The sequence below is a fragment of the Vulpes vulpes genome, chromosome 1, assembly GCF_048418805.1.
Source record: "Vulpes vulpes isolate BD-2025 chromosome 1, VulVul3, whole genome shotgun sequence".
Lineage (NCBI taxonomy): Eukaryota > Metazoa > Chordata > Mammalia > Carnivora > Canidae > Vulpes > Vulpes vulpes.
The window spans coordinates 137,341,205-137,364,627 of record NC_132780.1 but is presented as its reverse complement, the minus strand read 5'-3'; the positions used below and the strand labels follow the sequence as shown (position 1 = coordinate 137,364,627).

General features: G+C 36.7%; 1 protein-coding gene across 8 annotated transcripts in view; it reads left to right on the top strand.

Moving 5' to 3' along the window:
• KIF6 (kinesin family member 6) overlaps positions 1-23,423 on the top strand; it is a 373,943-nt gene that overhangs the window by 100,947 nt on the left and 249,573 nt on the right. For 7 of the 8 annotated variants that reach the window (XR_011996134.1, XM_072731591.1, XM_072731605.1 and 4 more), the window contains one exon: positions 2,039-2,168. Coding sequence is in view for 6 of the 8 variants with exons in the window: in XM_072731591.1 (XP_072587692.1) it covers positions 2,039-2,168 (130 nt within the window). In the remaining 2 variants the exon portion in view is untranslated. Of the gene's footprint in view, positions 1-2,038; positions 2,169-3,033; positions 3,119-23,423 lie in introns of those variants that run through there. The other variant, XM_072731613.1, reaches the window with a different exon arrangement.

The window sequence follows — 23,423 nt, the reverse complement described above, 5'->3', positions numbered from 1 at the left end:
GCTCTTATGAATTCTGATACTGACCAGGTCTCCAGAACAATCAAACCAAAATCTCTTAGGATGGAACCTGGTGCCAGCGTTTTGTTGCTTGCTTTTTATTCCACAGGTTGTTCTGGTGTGCAGCCAAGGTGAGAACAACTGGATTAAATGAAACAGTGCTGGTGCCTGGCATACTTTGGATATCCAAAGAGCATGAGCATTCTCTTCTTTGAATCATTTCCTGCTCCCCCACCTTCCTCCTCTTCTGAGTTTGCTCTCTGGGCTTGGTCGTTCAACATGTATCATGGATGACTTTGCCTCAGAGTTGGAGAACTTGTTTTTTTATCTTCGTGTTGAAAAAGAACTCTCTTCTATTTTTACTTTTAATATACCATCTCATCACTTGTTTCATGTTTTTATCTTCCTTCCAGTATTACTTAGTTCCTTACATCTAGAATCTGTGGATTTAGGAAGAATTTCTGACTTGTGTCCCTAGTGATTTAATTTAGCTAAACCTTCTTGAGCACTTTAGAAGATCAGGGTGGATATAAAGTTTAAGGAATAAAGAGGGTTCCTAAAAATAGAACACAGTTCATCCATTTTAGTTAAAAAATGCCTTCGTGTTTTCCAAGCATTTTTCAACTCTTAAGCATTTTTAATAAGCTCACTTATGAGTCTTGTTGAAAAATAAATAAAATACACTTGTTTTCATTAAGGGAAGAGATCTTTTTCCATCTTAGTTGGTATTGTTGAAGGAGACAAAAAGGAGTCCAAAACTTGGCAAAGGAGTACATTATTACATATTGGTCACAGATGTGCTGGTAGAGCTACATTTTCTTCTGGCAATTAGTATCCGAAGTACCCACAAATTACATATGAAAGCCCAGATAACCTCCTTACCAAAGGGAAGGATGAAAAGTAATGATATTTGCAAAATCTTTATTTTTAAGGCATTCTAAATGTGTTTTTATAGACAAGTGATACGTCGATTTGCCATTTATACTTTTAAAGGAAAAGTAATACTAGATGATGATGCCAGCCTTCACTTATTATCATCAATTCCAAATGCCTTAAGCAAGTGCAGATACGCAGAGGTACTTTTTGGCAATACTAGCGAATTATAAGGTTTTTTTTCCTTAACAATTCTTAAGACTATCAAGGAGGCAAAACTCGAGAGGCAGAAGGAAACTCTCTCTAGTAATTTTATTGCTTGAATCTGTGGGCCTTTGAAGCAGAGTATAAAGAGTTCACATTGTATTCGGTTGCAAAAAGTCCTAAAAGGACTCCAAGGAGAGTATTGACGAAACAACTCTGGAAACAGGGTTAAGATTCACTTGGGGAGGAAGTGATGTTGGCGTCCCATGAAGGCAGTTGTAATAGATGAATGTAATTCCAGACCTAAAGCTTTGACCGTAAGGTTGTAATGGAGGGAAAAGATATGTTGCAATAAATAAATAAATAAATAAATAAATAATGACAAACTAGAACTTTATTATAAGACTTCTTGAGAATTTTAAAACTCGCCTTGATAAGAAAACTAGACAAGGTAATATAGCTGCTGGAGGGATGACAGATACTTCAATTTCCAGCATGCTTAAATTGATAAGCTAACCAATTTGAAAGGTCATGTAAATTGAAAGTGATATGAAATTGAACAAAAGGGGAAAATTAGAAGAGAAGAATTAGTGTATTACCTATGTAAGATACGGAATTTTGACAGAGAAAAAAAACAACTTTCCTGATATATAGGTAGAAGGTTGTCTATTTGTACTTTTAATTCAGCAAGAATATGTATGATTTAGTGATCCGATGATTGCAAAGACAGATGGCTGTAAATCAGGAGCTTGTGATATACTTTTCAGCCCCCAAACTATTTAATAGTACTGTCAAGGGAATGTCAGTGTTTGATGTGACTCCAGTACTGTATAGTATCTTGTGTATTGTTTGATTTTATAAGTTCAAGACGTAGTACTATACAGCTTTTTAAAAATAAACCTATAAGACTTCAAGTCCTTTTCATTCTCAAAGTACCTTGTTTTGTTGCTCCCCATTTCCCTAGGAAAGTGACAATACTGGAGGATCCTGATCAGAACATTCACCTGAAAAACCTGTCTCTCCATCAGGCAGCCACAGAAGAAGAAGCTCTGAATCTACTTTTCTTAGGAGACACCAACAGAATGATTGCAGAGGTAATAAACTTTTCTCTGCAAGCTGCTTTTCCATATTATAAGATATGATAGAATTTTAGGGACCTCACAACCTTAAAAATAATCTCATCCAAATCTTATGTTACAGATAAGAAAACCTAGATACAGAGAATTGAGACATTTGCAAAGTCATTCAGCTTAGTTAATGAGCAGGGACTGAAGTCTAGGCTCTTAACTTTTATATTTTTAAGTAGTAGTTTGCAGATAATCAATAAAAACTCATTAAATGCTTTAATTATAGAAGTTTTTGCATAATTTCAAATTTTAAAAATATACAATTCATTATTCCTAGCCTCAGATCATCCGTATATTGGCATATGTTTTCATATCCATATATTTTCATGTATTTAGGGAATTAATACGTATAAGGCATTTAGAACAATACATGGAACATGAGAAGTGCTGTATGTATTTGCAGCTGTTGTTGGCAGATCCACAAATACTGCCATGGTGTGTAGTATAAATATGCCCCAGTGCAATATTTGGGATGTATTTATACTAAAACTTATTTATTGTTAATCTAACATTTGAACCTAACTGGGCCTGTATTTCACCTCAGTACCCTAGACAGGAGCCAGGACTGACTAAGCATGTCAGAGGCCCTGACCCCAAACAGTTACTCATTGGAGATGGAGAGTCACAAAGCTCTCACCCAGTGAGGCTGTCACCCAGTGATATTGCAATAAAGAAATGGACTGGTGGTGGTGGGGAGTGTTGTGGGAACAGTTGCCCAAATGAACAGCATACTGTTATCACTGGCACTTACATTTTTACTTTTTTTTAATTGAAGTATAATTAACATACAATGTTGTATTAGTTTCAGGTGTACTGATTTGACAAGTCTACACATTATTCAATACTTGCCACGAGAAGTGTGGTCACCAGTGGCACCTTGCAATGTTACTACAGTATTATTGACTATATAACTGGAGGTTTGTACCTCTTAATCCCCTTATCTATTTTGCCCATCCCTCATCTACCTCCCCTCTGGCAACTGCCAGTTTGTTATTTATACTTAAGAGTCTGTTTGGTTTTGTTTGTTTCGTTTTTTAGGTTCCACATATAAGTGAGATCACATAGTATTTGTCTTTCTCTGTATGACTTATTTCACATATCGTGATACCCTCTAGGTCTATCCCTGTTGTTGCAAGTGGCAAGATCTCATTCTTTTTAATGGCTGAGTAATATTCCATTGCTTATTTATACCACATCTTCTTTATCCATTCATCTACTGATGGACATTTGAGTTGCTTCCATATCTTGTCTATTATAAATAATGCTTCAGGGACACCTGGGTGGCTCAGCGGTTGAACATCTACCTTTGGCCCAGGGCGTGATCCTGGAGTCCCAGGATCAAGTCCCACATCGGGCTCCCTGCATGGACCCTGCTTCTCCCTCTGCCTGTGTCTCTGCCTCTCTCTGTGTGTTTCTCATGAATAAATAAATAAAATCTTTAAAAAAAATAATGCTTCAATAAACATAGGGGTGCCTATATCTTTTTGAATTAGTGTTTTTGTGTTCTTTGGGTAAATAGTAGTAGAATTACTTGATACTATGGTAGTTCTGTTTTTAATTTTTTGAGGGGCCTCCATATTTTTTCCCACAGTGGATGTACTATTTTACATTCCCATCAATAGAGACAAAGGTTCCCTTTTCTCCATATTCTCTCCCATACCTGTTATTTCTTGTCTTTTTGATACTAGCCATTCTGACAGGTGGGAGATAATATCTCATTGTAGTTTTGTCTTGTGTGTGTGTGTGTGTGTGTGTTTTTTTAAGATTTTATTTATTTATTCATTAGAGACACAGAGAGAGAGGCAAAGACACAAGCAGAGGGAGAAGCAGGCTCCACGCAGGGAGCCCAATGCAGGACTCGATCCCGTGACCCCAGGATCATGCTCTGGGCGGAAGGCAGGTGCTAAACCACTGAGCCACCCAGGGATCCCCTCACTGTAGTTTTGATTTGGATTTCCCTAACAGTAAGTGATGAGGAACATCTTTTCCTGTGTCTGTTGGCCATCCGTATGTCTTCTTTGGAGAAATGTCTGTTCATGTCTTCTGCCCATTTTTTAATTGAGTTATTTGTTTTTTGGATGTTGAGTTTTATCAGTTCTTTGTCTATTTTGGATATTAACCTATTATCAGATTTATCATTTACAAATATCTTTTCTCATTCACTAGGTTGCCTTTTTGTTTTGTTGGTGGTTTCTTTTGCTGTGCAAAAGCTTTTTATTTTGGTGTAGTCCAAATAGCTTATTTTTGCTTTTGTTTCTCTTGCCTGAGCAGACATATCCATAAATATGTTGCTAAGGGCAATGTCCAAGAGATTACTGCCTGTGTTTTCTTTTAGGAGTTTTATGGTTTCAGGTCTCACATTTAGGTCTGTAATCCATTTTAAGTTTATTTTTGTTTATGGTATAAAAAAGTGGTCCAGTTTCATTCTTTTGCATGTAGCTGTCCACTTTCCCCAGCACTATTTATTGAAGAGACTGTCTTTCCCCCATTGTATATTCTTGGCACTTTCCTTTTTAAACCATGTTCCCTGAGTTCTGTGTTTTACCTTATATCTGATAATAAGCAGTAGGTGAAGATAGTAAGCTGGGAAGATAAGTAGTCTGAGAAAATATCTATCAAATGACTTTTTCTTCCTGTCCATTTCTACTCTCCAAAATGTACTGCCTAAGATATAAGATGAATAAATGGAAACCAAATTCAGATAGTGAAAGCATAGTGCTGACATCTGTTATTGTTCTGGGTCCTTAGTTTTGCTGTTTTTTTTTTTTTTTTAACCAGTTCTGCATGAATGATTTTCAGTAGACTAACTTATATAGGTTGAGCTTATGTGCCACATATAACATGGATTTAAGAACCTTGAAATTATTATTTTCATTTAAAGGGCACTTGACAGGATGAGCACTGAGTGTTATTCTGTATGTTGGCAAATTGAACACCAATAAAAAATAAATTTATTATTACAAAAAAATAAATAAAGCAAGTTTTATGAAGTTTTTAATTTCAAAATATCTTTTACTTCCCAATGTTTTACATTTGTGTTTTGCTTCAGCATTAATTGCCCATGTGATCATCCATAATGCTCTTATCTGTCATGATAATTGAAGATTAAAAAAGTAGAAGCAGTGCAGAATTAGAGACTATAATGACAAAAGATTTAGAATCCCTACAGAAAATCCTAATTCTCCATACACAGTTTAATAAAGAGCAAACCTGGGCAGCCTGGGTGGCTCAGCAGTTCAACGCCACCTTCAACTCAGGGCGTGATCATGGAGTCCCGGGATCCAGTCCCACGTTGGGTTCCCGGCATGGAGCCTGCTTCTCCCTCTGCCTGTGTCTCTGCCTCTCTCTCTCTCTCTCTCTCTCTCTCATAAATAAATACATAAAATCTTTAAACAAATAAAAATAAAGAGCAAACCTAGAAATATAGGATACTCCTGAGTCCTGGCCACCAAGAGACTATGAAAGAGAGAAAAGGTAAATTCGTAAATGCTATTAGAAAACAGGTAGAGAAGCCTGTTCCTGCCACAATGCTAACTTTCCTCCAGAGGTGACTCATCCCTACAGAAACCAAGGCCTCCCCCTCACAATTATATTCCCTCATCTTGAATGGGTTATGGAGGACCCCTGGCCCTGGTTCACCATGACCTCTATTAGCTTAAAAGCTTGGCTATTTGATATTTCCAAGTTACGCATTGACTTTAGCTAACTGCATATTTTCAGACTATTGTTTTCTGAAGTTTTGAGGACTTCAGACATCTTTGTGCCAGAGTATCTGTCATGTTCCACCACCTTACAGAATTCCAACAGTCTTTTCCTATTACTGCTGAGTGTCTAATAATAGTATCATAAATAGCTAAAACCTGACAAAGTTCAAGCCTAATAATGCTAGTTGTGCTTTATTTTTTTATTTATTCATTTTTTTCTGTATAAGGCTGATTTCTTCTAAACTAAGTCTGATAGGTTTTAGATGTTTTTCTGCTTGCTTTTTTTTTTTTCTTTGGTAATAATAGCTACTCTGTTATATTGAGAACCTGATCAATAGACTTGACACTTTTGTGGACACTTTCTACACTTTCTATATGTATATACAATTTTTGATTCTTCTTTTACAGAAGGAAACTGAGGCTCAAAGAATCAGGCTACTTGCCCAAGGTCACACACACTGGCAAGTGGCAGAGCCAGGGTTCAGCCTCAAGTCTGACTGATTTAGAAGCTTAGGCTCTTGCCTTTTATTACCTCTCACAAGTACACAATAATCAAATTGAACTACGTCGCCTTTTCTTCAAGAGAGGATATATTTCTGAGTTATTTAAAAATATAGCAAGTATTTAGGGCTTCCATTTATCTCTTGAATTCATTGAAAGCAAATACATAAAAATATAAATGAAGACTAACTATCAATCCCTGGAAATACGTTATTATTCAGAGCCTCTAAAAAAGTATGTTTTAGATTACAACCTAGCTGTCAGAATGTAATTTGTCAGCACAGAATGAGCTTACCAGGATAAAAAGAACACACTAATCATTTTTTTAAAAAATGAGGTTCCCAATTTCCCATTTACACAGAGACATCCAGAAGTTGCCATGGTAACCAGAAAACATTTGCAAAACAGAGTCTGAATCTGTGGGACACAAAGTAGAGGGCTCTTTCCTTTAGTGTTCTCTATTCACAGCCAGCATTCTAAGGAAAAGTAATTAAGAGTAGCTTCATCCTCTTCTTATTTATTCAGAACTCATAAATAATTTCTGTAATCCTACTAATGTTTTGAATAAAACCTGATTATGTCCTTAGGGTGAGTTTTTTAAACAGTTGAATTGTTGTGCCAGAGGATAAACTGTACAAGCTGAACTGTGTGTGACCTAGTGTCAAAGCGCACCAGTAGCAAGTATGACTTGATACTTTTCTATCTTACCACTGAAGTGTTTCTGTCAATTAATCAAATCTAATTGATCAAGACATTCTGCCTTTGATGGTTAAGCCCTGCACAGTCCTTTTGGACTGGAACCATTGGCTCAGTGGCACCTATAGTCTAGAGCATTCTGTGCCCAAGTGTGACCCGAGGATAACCTGCATTAGAATACCTTGTGGTAGTCAAGAAACCATTTCTTGGATCCCATTTCTGATCAATGGATTCAGAATCTCTGCAACAGAGCCCAGGAATATGCATTTTAGCATTTTGTTTTATTTCTTTTTGCTAGAACACGTACAAAACTCTATTTTAAAAAAATACATTTCTTTCCCCCACCCCTCCTGCCGCCAACTGGATTAAGCTCCTTCAGGGCCAAGATCTTTCTATATTTTCTTCATTTTGAGTCCCTAGTACCTTGACCAGTGCCTGGCATACAGTAAGTACTTATAGAAATGCTTAATGAATGCAAAACCTGCAAATTTAAAATTTTAAAATTTAATTTAATTTTAATTTCAGTGTAGTTGACAGAGTGTTATAATAGTTTCAGGTGTACAATGTAGTTTCAACATTTCTATACATCACCCAGTGCTCATCACAAGTGCATTCCTTTAATCCCCATCACCTGTTTCACCCAAACCCTCACCCTTTCCCTTTGGTAACTATCAGTTTGTTTTCTATAGTTAAGAGTCTGTTTCTTGGTTTGTCTCTCCCTCTCTCTCTCTCTCTCTCTTCCCTTTGTCATTTGTTTCTTAAATTCCACATATGAGAGAAATCATATGATATTTGTCTTTCTCTGACATTTCATTTTTAGCATTATATTCTTTAGCTCCATCCATGTTGCTGCAAAAGGCAAGATTCCATTCTTTTTTATAGCTGAGTAATATTCCATTGTTTGTATATGCCACATCTTCTTTAACCTTTCAGATACTGTTGGACACTTGGGCTGCTTCCATAATTTTATTATTGTATATAATGCTGCTATAAAACATAGGGGTGCATGTATCCCTTTGAACTAGTATTTTTGTATATTTTTGGTAAATACCCAATAGTGCAGTTACTGGATTACATGGCAATTCTATTAACTTTTTGAGGAATCTCCATACTGTTTACCATGGTGGCTGCACCAGTTTGCAATTCCACCAAAAGTGCATGAGGGTTCCTTTTCTCCACATTCTCATGAACACTTGTTTCTTGTGCTTTTGATTTTAGCCATTCTGACAGGTAGGAGGTGATATGTCATTGTAGTTTTATTTTGTTTTGTTTTTACATTTTAACTCAATTATTTACTCAGTCACCTTACATGTCATTGTTGTCCAGTCTTTCAGTGTACCCTTGGAAAAAACTCACATGAGTAGACATTATTATTATTTTATATAGACATGGCTTGTTTAGATTTACCTTCACAGTCACTATCTCTTTGTTTACCATTCCTTCGTATTTCTTGGCTCCCCCTGGGATCATTTTCTTTCTATCTGCAGTATACTTTTTAGAAGTTCTTTAGATAAGAACTATTGGTGAACTCTCCAATTGTTGCATATCTGCAATGTCCTTAATTGCCTTCTTTCTTAAAATCAGTTTTGCTAGATTGACCATTCTAAGTTGACAATTATTTCCTCTCTGCACTTTCAAGATAGTAGATCACTATTTTCTGATTTCCATTGATGTTAAGTTTGTTATAATTTCACAATTGCAAATCATCTGTCATTTCTCCCCAGCTACTTTTTGAGCTTCTTAGTGTGGCTAGGTGTGGTTTCATTTTTCAAATTTGCTTTTCTGCTCAGAGGTATTCATTATACTTTCTGCTCTTCTAGAGTCTAGTCTTTCATTACTTTTAGAAAATTCTCAGCCAGGGCAGCCCCAGTGGCCCAGCGGTTTAGCACTGCCTTCAGCCCAGGGTGTGATCCTGGAGACCTGGCATCGAGTCCCACGTTGGGTTCCCTGCATGGAGCCTGCTTCTCCCTCTGCCTGTGTCTCTGCCTCTCTCTCTCTCTCTCTCTCTCTCTCTCTCTGTCTCTCTCTGTATCTGTCATGAATGAATAAATAAAATTTAAAAAAAATTGTCAGCCCTTATCTCTTTAAATTTTTTATCTCTAAAAGTGATAGGAGTTAAAATGAATAAGTCTAATATGCAAATAAGTATAGTTCCCAACAGAAAAAAATGGTACAGAACCAAAATTCTCTTTGTAGTTTTGATTTGGATTTCCCTGATGATAAGTGATCATGAACATCTTTTCATGTGTCTTTTAGCCATCTGTATATCTTCTTTGGGAAAATCTCTGTTCATGTCTTCTGCCTGTTTTTTAATTGGATTATTTTTTGGGTGTTGAGTTGTATCAATTCTACTACTTTGGATACTAACTTTTTATTTTACTTACCATTTTATTTACCATTTGCATTTCTGTTTTTGTTTATGTCTTTATGTCTTCTAATTATTTTTCTCTTGGAGTATTAGGGTAGGTCTGGTTGATTTGTTGACTTCATGAGGGCTGGGACTTGGTCTTGTTCACATCCACCATATTGAGAAACAGAACCTAACATATAATATGGGCTCAGTAAATAATCATTGAATGAATGGACATTAAAGATAATAACTTTTTGCCTTTGTCATATATTTAGTAAATATTTTTAAATTTTATAAATTTTCTTTTTGGTTTTTCTTTCTTTCTTTCTTTCTTTTTTTTTTTTTACCAAAGCAAAGTGGGTCTTTTTATTTTATGGTTTCTGCCTTGGTTGCCATCCTTAGACATGCAATAGCTCATTGATGAATAATTCTACGTATTAGAAAGCACTTTGTTTCTTTGTTTTTGTTTTTTGTTTTTTTTTTTCATTTTTTTTTTCACTTTGTTTCTTTGAATTGAAATTTGATGCCCAGTAGCATCCACCCCATTGTTCACATTTTGACCTGGGACATGGAAAGGGATGATCATTATCAGGATGGAGTGGATCTTATCAGAGATTTCTGGGGCATGGGGATTTTACCTGAATCTTGAAAAAGGGTATCCCGAATTAACAAAATCAGAATTCATTTTGAATCCTCCCTCTAGAAGTAGCTTCCATTAAAAATGTCATTAAATATTCATCTTAAGAGTTGTAATCTTTCTCAGAGTGAATCATTAGACTAATACAAGCCTCTTTTTTAAGCTCTTTGCAGAAGAGAATAGTATCTGGGATGTCTTCTACCAAAACTTCATAGTGGTGTCTATTATGAGTTAAAGTATATCCTTCTCCCTCCTCTTCATTCATATGGTGAAGTCCTAACCCCCAGTACCTTAGAATGTGACCTTATTGAGAGGTGGGGTCTTTAAAGAGGTCTTTGAGTTAAAATGAGGTTATTAGGATGAGCCTTAACTCTATATGACTGGTGTCCTTATAAAATGGGGAAATTTGGAGACATATACTAAAAAGGGAAAATGCCATGTGAGTGCAAAAACTCTCATCTATCAGCAAGGAGAGAGACCTGGAACAGATCCTTCCTTCACAGCCCTCAGAGGGAAGAAACAACCCTGTAAACACCTCCATTTTGCACTTCTAACCTTAAGAATCATGAGATGATAAATTTCCATTGTTTAAGCCCCTGGTGTGTTGTACTTCATTATGGTGGCCCTGAAAAACTAATCCAGTATCCAGATAACATAGAATATAATTTCTTATATGATTGATACCTGGGATAGCCCTTGACCTTGATGAATTCAGGAGGAATGATATGGTGTATCTAGTATACAGCATTGGCTATAACACTGCTTGAGGAGACCTTTGGTGAGAAGAGAACACTTGTGCCAACATTGGGGAAGTCCAGGATCCCATTGGTAGGTGGTTTGCTTTCTTTCCCTTCCTTCTCTGAACAAATCATCAAGTAAGTTCTTCCAGTCAGTGTTGGTGTGCGTTCTTTGGCTTCTTTACCATCACTGTGCATTCCCACCAGGCAGTGGTGAAGAGCAAGAGCTTTGGGGATGACCTCTTATTCCTCTCCTGGCTCCACCTTGACAGGTATATGTCCTTGGGCAAGCCACTGACCCAATATGAACCATAGTTCCTAACCTGTGCAATGGGCACAATGATACCTACTTTCCAGGGTTATAGTAAGAATTAAATTAAATGACATTTGGAAAGATCTTAAAGATTTCAGCTAACAAAAAAAAAAAAAAAAAGATTTCAGCTAACAATGACTTAAAGATAAGGCTGTTGTCCTGTTCAACTCTGTTCTCTCAGCACCCCGTCAACTAGTTGGTCCATCATTCATTAATTATTTGGTGGCATTGATGGGGAGAGGAAGTTTGGTGATTTCAGGGGATAAGACCTACAATCTCAGGCCCAGAATTGAGAGTGGTTTTATGGGTACACTGTGCCTGTTGGTGAGTACAGACAGAGTACATCCCAGACAACTTTGACATTTTAAAATTTGTGATACTCCAGACCTTTTGGAAGAGATTACTTTCCAAATAATCAGCCTATCAACAATGTTTATGGGATATATAAATTATTTTGCCAGAAGCTATTAGAGGTCTTTCCACCTAATTCTTTGCTTGAAATAAAAACAGTAGATTTATCTGAATTACGCTGATGTGTTTTGTAATTTCTCAGACTTTGCACGTTATTAAACTTGTGGAGTGACCGTATGACCCTGTGGGAGTGCAAAGCCAGCTAGGAGACAGGGTGTGGGTGGAGTTGGTAGTTTTATGTCAGTCAGAGGAACAACTGGTGCTGGATATGTGATCTAATAACATGAGTACAGCACAGGAAAGAAAGAGCAGTTTTACTGTGTGATTGTGTTTGTTAACAACACTCTAAGCCTTGATCTTGTGTGGTATGTGTGGGAAATGACGATTTAGGTTGCAATTAGCATTCCAGGATCCTTTTTTTTTTAAAAAAGTATTTATTCATTCATTCATTCATTCATTCATTCATTCATTCATGATAGACATAGAGAGGCAGAGACACAGGCAGAGGGAGAAGCAGGCTCCACCCCAGGAGCCCAACGCGGGACTCGATCCCAGGACTCCAGGATCTCACTCTGAGCCAAAGGCAGGCGCCAAACTGCTGAGCCACCCAGGGATCCTATTCTGCAAAACCATTAGAAGGACACTAACTAAGATGTCCCCGCAGAAGATTTTTGTTTGAAAGATATATTAATTGTATATAATTAGCAAGTTTATTCCAAGATTTGTGAGGGTAGGAAGAGCAAAAAACACAGCATGCAAAATACATTTTGGTCCTCCTCTTATTATAAGAATAATGTCCGTTATTAGTAAGTCTCCATAGGCAAGCAGAAACCTCAGCAGATGTGTTGAGAATTCTAACCTCTTCTCTTATGGAAGGAAACTTCAAGTTTGAGCACTTACTATATGTCAGGCATTTCTTTCTCTTTTTCATATTTTATATATGAGATATATAGTTTCTTAAAAATAGTGCTGTGTTATATATATACATAACATATAGTTTGCATTCTGCTCTCATTTAACCTGATTAGTAGTATTGCACAAACTGTGAGACATTTATTTATTAAAATAAATGAACTGATCTGCTACAGCCGTTATTAGAAAGTTAAAATGCACATATTCTGTATACATGATGAGAGAAACATAATTTTTTGACTGTAAAAGTTTAGCTCCAGAGTTTCTACTGATCTTTCAAATTCTCATTTCTGATTAAACATAGCAGAAGAAAATAATTTTTACTCTGTTACTGAAATTCCGCAACAACAGCAACAAAATATAAAAAACAGAGGACAAAAAGCCATCTTCAGTGAAACAAGGAAATAGCCATAACCTCAAACCATAAGAAAAGCTGCCAAATATTATGAAATTTGAATTATGGTGAAGGAGGGTGCTGAGAGCCAGCACATTTACCCTCCAACCTCAGGCAGGATACAGTTTCCCCTTAAAGAAAGGATCACAATTCTCAAATGCAAATCCAATGATCTTTTGGTTACAGTGATGAGATCTAAGAACACAGGCAAGTATGGGGGAGGGGGACAGTATTAGATAGATATTCATTCTACTCCATGAAAGGTAGATCCAAAGAAGAAACCTGAAAGACGGGTCATTGTTATGGTCAATGGTCTTGGCTCATGGCCAGAAAGATGGTGTTTAATGAATGCAGTTCAAGGAGTTTGTGACTTACAGGGTTATACTATCCCAGGCCTGTTTGTGCAAAAAAAATGAGGAAGGTATATGCTCTTCAGGCCCAGAACATAACAGATATAAAGTAAAAGTATTTAGGGCACAAAGTCACCCAACCCCCAGACTATTATTTAGGAAATAGATGGATGTGTTCAGAGGTAAAATTATCAGAAAGAAAACAGCTAAGACTTATCCATGTAAAGGTAATAGAGTGGAGGGTAACTAAGAAACATATATTTGAAGACTGATTACATCAGGGAGCAGAGGAAATGTACTTCCTTGTCTTAAATATGTAATCTGTGCTTATATATATATATATATATATATATATATATATATATATATATATATATATATATAGAAGGGATTACAAGTGAAGAAGATTAAAAGCAAACTTGGGGAACTCAGAGAAGAAATGACAGAGGAAAAGAAAGCCATTGTAAAGATGAAAGTGCCAATAGAAGCAAAAAAGAAGGAGGAAGAAGAGGAGGAGGCAGCTGAGGACGGGAGGAGGAAAAAAAGAGGAAGAAACACGGTGGAGAGATAAGGATGCAGAAAATGAGAGAAGGTACCACCTAGAAAGAGCAATGAGCAAGCCCTGGGAGCTGCTGCTCTCCGTAGGCAGGTCTCAGGCAGCAGAGGCAGTGGCAGGAGATGGGAGGGTGTGAGCAAGGGGAGAAGCTGGAGGATTTCTCTCCCTCCCTGACTTCCCCAGGTGAATGCGAGCAAAAAAGGGTCTTGGGAAGATGCTGCTCTTAGGACTCAGCATCTCTCTGTACAGAAACAAAAAAAAAGAGAGGGGAGAGAAGGGATGGATCAGACAGCAGAGAGGCCTAGGATTAGTCCCTGAGTAAAAGTATTCTTATAAGAAGCTGAGATAATAACTCAGATTGTTTTGGCTTATCTTACAAATCAGAAATACACATGCGGGAACTGGCAGGAAGTCCATTTTGGCTGTCATTTTAAGCACAGAAGCTATTCTTTTAGCATTTCTTGCTGATACATTTTTGTAATTTTTTGGCAGGCTGACTTTTGCATCCAATCCTTATATTGGTTCAAGCTAGGAGGGAGGAGACAGGGGTCTTATCAGCCACCAAAAATCTTCAGCATGTAATTTGATCATGTTTTGGGTATGCCCTTTGGAGTCTTGCCAGTTGTAACAGCAAGAGATCTTCATGGCCATAGAGAGAACTGTGGAATCTTCAAAATGTGGAGAGAATATTGAACCATACAACAGAGTGAAACAGTGTATCTAGTAGTTGCCTTCTGTGCTTCTAGAGTTCTTCCTTCCCCTGAGTGACATGGTCCTCAAATTCATGTCTGTTACTGATTTGATGTCTGACCTCAAACGCTGCATTGAGAGTTATCACAGTCAATCTGACAGGATAAACTCCTTTTCTAAGAATAAAATAATACAAATTTATATCTGAGTTCTGCTTGGCATGTTATCAGTACCGATCTCATTGCCTGTACACAAGCGAGCAAAAGCTATTTTCAGCTTACCTACAATCTTGAGCTCTGGAGTGTGTATAAAATAGGTTTTCCCTAAAGACAAATCTACTGAACTGCTGTCAACTCTTGAGAAGATCATTAGACTTTTTGGCCCTATAATATTGTGGTTCCGGTTATGTATAGGGTCACACATGGAAATTATTAAACCAGACTGAATTTTAAAAGGAAAAGGGGGGGGGAGTTAAATTCATTTTAAAAGGTGCAAAGTGTGCTAGATAACAGGGATGAGTTACTTATTGCCATCAAGGAATAAATTTAGCTATGATGCTTCTTGTAGTCAAGTAAAAAAAAGGGGGAGAACATTTGGAATCATAATTTCCATTGTTCAGAGAGCAAACCTTTGCTCTGATGATGATGTGATGAAGTCTTGTTCAAGAATGATAAATAGAGATGATAGTTGGACAGAACTCTGATTTAAGATATGGGTAAAATTCCTTCTCAGTTTGCATATGTGCCAATTTTAGCATACTTGGCTTTTTATATAAATGTGCTTGATTTTCATTTGTCAGATCCTACAGAAATGGCCCATCAGGAGGCAATCTTCTGAACTCTGACATCTAGCAGAAGAGCCATCCCTAATTCTAACATTTAGTTTTCCTAAAATTAAGTCATCTAATATATCTTTGAGGATGTGAAAGTAAAAAAAAAAAAAAAAAAAAAAAATCTTTCAAAGTTATCCCAGACTTGTTAGGAGGTATATATAATCAAATATAATAAGCTATTATTATCAGAAAGGTAAATCATATTTGCTAGAATATTCTTATTATATGTTCCAGGTTGTTCCAAAGCTTGCTTTTAAATTTTATACAAAATTTGTGTGGCTAATTTATTATCTCTTTTACAAAACTACTTTGATAATATGCCAGGTCTAGAAATCCTGCAACTAGGAAAAATGATATTGACTACTTTTCTAAAAGCCATGTATCGTATATAGAGAAAAATCAGGAAAAAAAAAAAAGCTATTTAGGATCATTAATTCCAACAGAAGTTTCTCTAATTGGGGATATTTTGCTGCTAGTCACTAATGATCTAAAACAGCCCCAGGGAAGATCAGGGAAGTGTCCTGTGCTATACCACTAGGTTTGGTCAGGCCTCACTTGCAGGCTGAATTAGTGTACATCAAGGATGTAGTGGGCCTTCTAATCTGACCTGTTTGCTATGAGAAGAATCATTTAACCAAATGTACAAGGGCTAGGGAATCTTTAATTAAGAGTGAGTTTTAACCTGAAAGGCTGAGGTAACCTAGAAAACACATAGGAGTCAGTATTTTTAGTCTTCAATTCAGATAGAATAAACGACCAGAGGAACAGATTAGTTAGGCTATCTGGCTAGAAAGTGTTATCAAACAAGGAGAATTGGAGTGGAAATCTGAATTTTGGATTCTGCGGTGCTCTTTTTCTTTAGTTGGTGTGCTTTAAAGAATCTCAAGTATATATAGTATATACTCTGTTCAGTCTAAGAGATTTTCTTCACCTGGCCTATTCTAAAGTATAGTGGAAATGCCTGTTGAGCTGTTTCACATCAAAATAGAAGAGTTGTTGAAAAAAAAAAGAATTTGTTACATAGGAATGGAATATAAGCTCATAAGAAATAAAGAATCATTCAAAGGATCCTAGAAATAATGTTACATGTAATTTAAAGAGATTATTTGAACTCTGTAGGCCATATTATCTATAACCGTTTTTGAATTGATTTAAAAACATGATATTAACTAAAAGAAAAAAATTTTTTTACCAAAAGCATAATAGTATATTATATAAACACAACATGGTATTTTACTTATCAATTCTTGCCCCTAAAATCAAAATGTTCACCCTTAAAAATGGCTACACACACACACACACACACACACACACACACACACACAACCAACCCTATCATGAAACAATGAAAAAAAAGTGAAAATTTTAATTCACAGAGAATCCTTATTGACCTGCCAAAAAGAATATGTGTAACAACAACTAAAGAATATATGTAATGAAATCTTAGAGCATTAAGATTAGTTGTTGTGCATCTCTAGAAACCCTGAGAGGCTTAGTCAGTTAACTGTCCAACTCGTGATTTCAGCTCAGGTCATAATCTCAGAGTCCCAGGATTGAGTCCCGTGTCGGGCTCTGTGCTTAGCAGAGAGTTTGCTTGAGGATTCTCTCTCTCCCTCTGCCTTTCTCCCTGCTTACACTGTCTCTCTCTAAAATAAATAAATATTTTTTAAAAGGGAAGATGAATAAACAGCCTTTTGAGAATGTTCATCAACACTGTCTGATTCTTATAGCTATACCATTTCTTTGCAAAATTTTTTTTCAGCCTACCAATATCTCCTGTTTTGTAGAAAATGATTCTTGTTCAACGAAATTTGAGATTTTTATACTTATGAAGTAGTTTCTGGGAGTGGTAGCCCAGCCAGAGCCAATAAATGGCTTGGAGGGCAGGAGAAGGAATTTTTGTCTTCACTTTGGGCATGTGGTGTTTTCTTGATTTAATGCTATATTATAAAAAGTGCCCTGCAAAAGCAGTTTTAAGTACCATGCCTCAGCCATATTGCTGTTTCAAGCTCCTTCTGTATAGAGAGTTTGAAGTCACCATCATCTGACAGGATCATTTTTGAGTCACCTTTTATAATGTGTACTGCTTTTTATACCACACAAAGTGAGCTGGCCACCAAAACACTCATAGATCACGCCATTGCCCTACACTGGCCACTATAGCAAATTATTCATATGATGTCATCATTTTTTAAATGGTGAACATTTAAAAATCCATGTGGAACAATCCATCCTTTGGCTTTTTCCAGAGTTTGGATATTAATGATCTACTATATGCACAAACATTAAATGTCCTTTCCGTGAACACATTGGCTAATGCCAATTTAGAATAGTCCAAGGGAATTCATGAAGATAAGTGAATTTTGAATAGGCTTATTTGAGAAGGAGAAAAGGAGCATACTTTACCAGTAAGAAATGCTATACAATACTTGACCAGCAAGAACATTCTAGGTAAGAGAAATGGCAGTTGAAGATGTAGAGGGTAGTCCGAGAGCCCTGGAATCAGGCACAAAAAATAATGGAAGCCCAAGATAGGTAGACAGATTTGAGTAGGTCTTACTTTTTCAAATTTAATATCTAGACTTAAATAAGTTGTATTCTGTGGACTTAAAGAGTTTGGGGGGAAAAAGAGTTTTCAGATGTGGTCTCCAAATATATGGAGATTTTTAGAAATTATGGCACATGCCATAGAGTTTCCAGAAAGCTAGAAATGAATAAGGTCAAGAATTAAATAAGTGGTTTTGAATGCATGTTATATTATGCTACGGTTACAATGATGAATAAGACATAGTCTCAGCCTCAAGGAACTCAAAGTCTGGGTGGGAGGAGGAAGGAAGTAGAGAGCCTTTGTTAGAGAGGTAACCTTTCAAATGGCCCTTATTATGATAAATATAGAAGGGACCCAGGGAGCCTGGGTTTCTAGACTTATGCCCCATAAAAGAAAGTCATCTATTTTCAACTTTTACAAAGAGAAAAACATATTTGGAAAATGACAAGTTAATATTTTTGACATGAAGCCCTAAGACAAGAATCTGATCAAGGATTCTTAAATAACTGTCAGTAAGCAATTAGTAAAGAGTCAACATTGATTCACCATAAACTAATTCCATTCACTTTTTTGAAAAGGTCATAAAAATTCATAGATCAAATGAATCCAATTTATTTAATAAAAGTCTCTTAAAATATCCTTGGAGATATAAAGAGAAATTCAAGGAATATGAAAGTACTTGGGTTGAAGCCAATTGGAAAATGTCCATAACTGTTACCTAATAGGATAGAGAATAAGAGTGTTCATATGGTGTTGTTGTCCTGCTCTATGAGACGTCCTACAAATTATTTGGATGAGGATATTCTCATTTGTAGATAGCACAAAGTTGAAAAAAAAAATCAGTTCCAGAATTATCTCAAGATACTGTAGCATTCTAATTAAATCAGTCATCAAATAAAGTGTCTGTGTGCGCGTGGAAGTGCACACACGCACTTCCCAAACAAATTTCAGAGCATGAGTAAAAGGGTAGAGCAAATACGGCAACTTCAAGTGCTACTTACTGGCAACACAAGATTTAGATTGCCCAGATTCCAGTGTCCTCTGCTGTGGTTAGGCTATGTTAGAATATGTGCAATTCAGAGTGTCACAGTGCCTGCTTAAGACACACTTGAAGGAACTACAGATATTTAGTCTTATGGAGTATGATAGTTTAATTCAGGGATGTAAGTAGGATTGACATAATCAAATATCTCTTAAAAATATTACTCTGTCTGCAAGGTGAAGAACAATTGGAGGATGCAAGAGTAAATATGGGGACACTAATAAGTAGAGAATGCCGTGCCTAATTGGCAGATAAAGGGTATTTGGAGAGAAGTAGAGGTAAATTCAACAGGATTAGAATGGATTGGGTATCTATGTGTAGGACACAGAATGAGGGAAAGTGATAAGGTAGTTTTGGGGAATATTAGGTACAAGATGCTGGCAAGGCGTTTTAGAGACAATTGTCAGTCAAGCTGATAGACATTCTAATCTAGTGTACAGAGAAATTGTGGTTGGAAATGAGGGTAAGGGAGGCATCTGAATATAGTGAATATCAACAGGGATGGACATTTATATGATCTTTTTTTGGTTCATGGGCCACTTCAACACTCAGTATAGCTCTTTGCAGCAAACCAAGTCTTTAAGATTTTATTTATTCAGGGATCCCTGGGTGGCTCAGCGGTTGAGTGCCTGCCTTAGGTCCAGGGCGTGATCCTAGAGTCCCGGGATCGAGTCCGACACTGGGCTCCCTGCATGGAGCCTGCTTCTCTCTCTATGTCTCTGTCTCTGTCTCTGTCTTTGTCTGTCTGTCTCTCTGTCTCTCTCATGAATAAATAAAATATTTTTAAAAGATTTTATTTATTCATTTTAGAGAGAGAAAGTACAAGTGGAGAGAGGGGCAGAGGGAGAGGGAGAGAGAGAATCTCAAGGCAAATCCATGCTGAGTGTGGAGCCCAACACAGCGTTTGATCTCATGATCCTGAGATCATGACGTAAGTTGAAACCGAGTCAGATGTTTAACCAACTGAGTCACCCAGGTGCCCCAGCAAAGCAAGTCTTGTTATGGTATTGCCAAGACATGAAAACCAAAATTATGTAAATTTGCTTAAGATTCAAACACTAGTAAATGATGGAACCAGGACTTGAAACCAGGTATTCCAATACCAGATTCTAAGATCATTAGTATGCGACTTTTAATCACACTAGAGTGCCTATCCAGTGATAATCAGAGCTATAGAAGAAGAGCTTTCCAAGGGGAAGAAATATGATAATCACAGCTTGGGACATGATTATTTTAGGTGCTAGAGAGAAAAGGATCCAACAAAGGAAAAGGAGATAGCAGTTAGCAAGTGTCACAACACGGGGCGCCTGGATGGTTCAGTTAAGCTTCTGACTCTTGATTTTGGCTCAGGTCATGATCTCAGGGTTGCGAGACCAAGGGGCATATTGGACTCCATGCTGGGTGTGGAGCCTGCTTAATATGCTCTCTCTCCCTCTGCCCTTTCCCCCACTCACTTGAGCGCTCTCTCTCTCTCTCTCTCTCTCTCTGACTCTTAAAAAAAAAAAAAAGTGCCTGAACAGTTTCTGATTCTAGAAACCAAGGAGAAGTGGAGTGGGTAGAGAGCTTCCAGAATGAGGGGATGGTTAACATTCTTAGATGTTACCTAGAGGATCAGGATGCTCATTCTGAGAACAGACCACTTTCTTTACTGCACATCATTCACTCCATTTCACTTGTTTTGTCTTTAGCTCTTGAACTAGATTACAAATTTCTTGAGGGAAAGGTCTATGTCTTATTTTCCTCCCAGTCTTTGTGCTACCTAATGCAGAGCTGTAGCCATAGACTGATATAAAATATGAACGCTCTCTGCATGCAGATGATTAATCATCACTAAAATTTTTCCAAAGACATAGGCTCTAGTGCCAAGAGCACATTTGTTTAAAATGTGCGCTTAAATTTGAATGAATCTGCCTAAATGGTGCCATCTGTTCTTGGGCAGTTTCAGAAATGTTTTAATACAATTTTACCTTTAAAAGGACGAATGTAGGGGCATGCTTATGAGGCTTAAAGACACCCTTGAATAAACACCGAGCAGACACCAGCACATTCAATCACACTTAAAACAGCTACACATAAAGAATGTTTTCTGAGGTTTAAGAAAATTTTGCTAAGAGGACACCAACTACTACTTCATGCAGGAAATATTTATGAGAAGTTACAAAATTGTAGGCATGGACTCCGACAGCATATTACTGCATTTTAATTACAGACTCCAGAAATACAATTTAATTTGATGTAAATCTCACATTCCTTTGAAATGGGTACATTCTTCCATTATTTGCTAATGGCCACATTTTACTGTGATTTCAGTATATCCATGTAGAGCTAAAGACAGCTGTTGGGGATGGCCTCTGTGTTACTCGCTTATATCGATCGTCAATTTGACTTTTGTGGCAGTACTGTAGGATTTATTGTTGTGCGAATATAACAGTGAAATGAAACCCATGTTTAAGTTCTGCGAATAACTTCCAGTCACTTTCAAGACACCTCAACTTAGGTTCTAAATTTGAGTTTGCGGTTTTACAGGCACAGTTATTTGCTGATCCACTTCAGCATGCAAAATCACACACTGGCCAGATCTGGGTATGGTTATTGTGGCAACGAGTAATGGGTCATATTTTCAGCCTATTTAACTCACTCGCTACATTATCATCACCAAAACAATGCCAGTATTTTGACATCTGTGTATTTTGCTAGTTGGTGTAAATCAACAATGGCATGTATCAAGAACTCATATTTACAGAAGGAATTTCTAGTTAAAATAGCATCCAAGTGTGTTACCCTATCCGAATACATGTGCATCCATATGGAAATTCTTTCATTAAATCTCATTTCGCAGAGATGGAGAGTTACACATATTTACTTATATTAACATTCATTTGGAATATTTTTAGATGATTTTTTTATCTTTAGGTATCAGAATTTGCTTCTGATAATTTTATATACCTGGGATATTACAGACAAAATTGAAGTCCTCTCATTGGCCTCTTGCTTTGTGTTCCTCACAAAGACAACCATTATTATTAATTTGCTGTGTCCTTCCAGCCCATATTTTTATACTTTAATGACCTAAGTTACAGAACCAAGAACAAATTTTCTACATAACATTGCTTTTTTACCTAAATTCTATCACAAATATCATTTTGATCATCTAAGTTTATATCATTATTTAACATGCTATTTTTCTTCAGCATTTCATAAATCCCATCTGTCAATCTATCAAAAGGGTGCTTCACTTTAACTTCTCTATAGTTTGAATTATCCTAGTTTATTCATCTTTTCCACCACAGATGTTCATTTAGGTTATACATCTTGCACCAATTTTTTGCTATCCCCAAACAGTGTTGCAGTGAATGACCATATGTGTGTATATCATCCACCCCCTTTCTCTCTCCTGGTGTTCCTTGTTCCAGATTTCTCTCCAGGAAATACACCTTGTGGTCTTTTGCTGGGTTGTGGGTTATATACATCACAACCTTACCACATATTGTCAAATTGCTCTCAAAAATGGGTTAATTTATATTCCCACTAGCAGTATTTAAAAGTTCCTGTTTCCTTGTATCTTTACAAACCTTATTTCATTAGACTTTGTTATTTTTTTAATTGTGCCAGTCTGATGGACATAAATGAAATGGTTTATCAATATGAGTCTAATTATTTGTCCTGATTATTTGTGAGTTTGAGCATTTTTTAAAAAATACTGGGCATGTTCAAATTTCCTCTTTATAGGTTGCCTGTTCATATCCTTTGCTCATTTTTCTTCTGAGTTGTCTTTTTCTTATTGACACGTGGGAGTTCTTTATTTCAAATATTAATCTTTTGTCAGCCATATGAATTGCAAATATCATTTCCCAATCTCCTACTACTAGTTGGTAGATTTTATCAGCCAGAAGTTCTTCAATTTTGGATAATTTGGTCAAATACTTTCAATCCATTTTTTGTGTTTAATGTCTTATCATAAAAGATCCATTACCCGGGGCACCTGAGGTGCTCAGTTGGTTAGGCATCTGACTTGTGATTTTGTCTCAGGTCATGGTCTCATGGGTTGTGAGACTGAGATCCGCATCAGGCTCCTCCCTCAGTGGGGAGTCTGCTTGAGATTCTCTCCCTCTATTCCTCCCTCTACTTGCATTCTCTCTCTTTCTCTCAAATAAATAAATAAATCTTTATTTAAAAAAGATCCATTACTACCGTGGGTTGGCTATGATGTGCTTCCATATCTTCTTATATTAGTGTTAAAATTGTGTAATTTCATACATAAGTCTTTATTACATTCTGTAATTTACTTGTGTGTCTGATATGAGAAAGCAACCTAAATTTATTTTTTTCAAGATGGAGAACCAGTTATTTCAGCATCATTTGTTAATTAGTCTGTCCTTTCTCCACTGCAGTGTGACGTCTCCTCTATCTTACGTAGAATTCCTAAATGAGCCCAGCATGTTTTACTGACCTCATTATCCATTCCTGCAGTGACACCATACTGTTTTAATTACTGTAGGCATTATGGTATACCTTGATGTATAGCAGGACAAGTCCCTCTCTCTTGTTC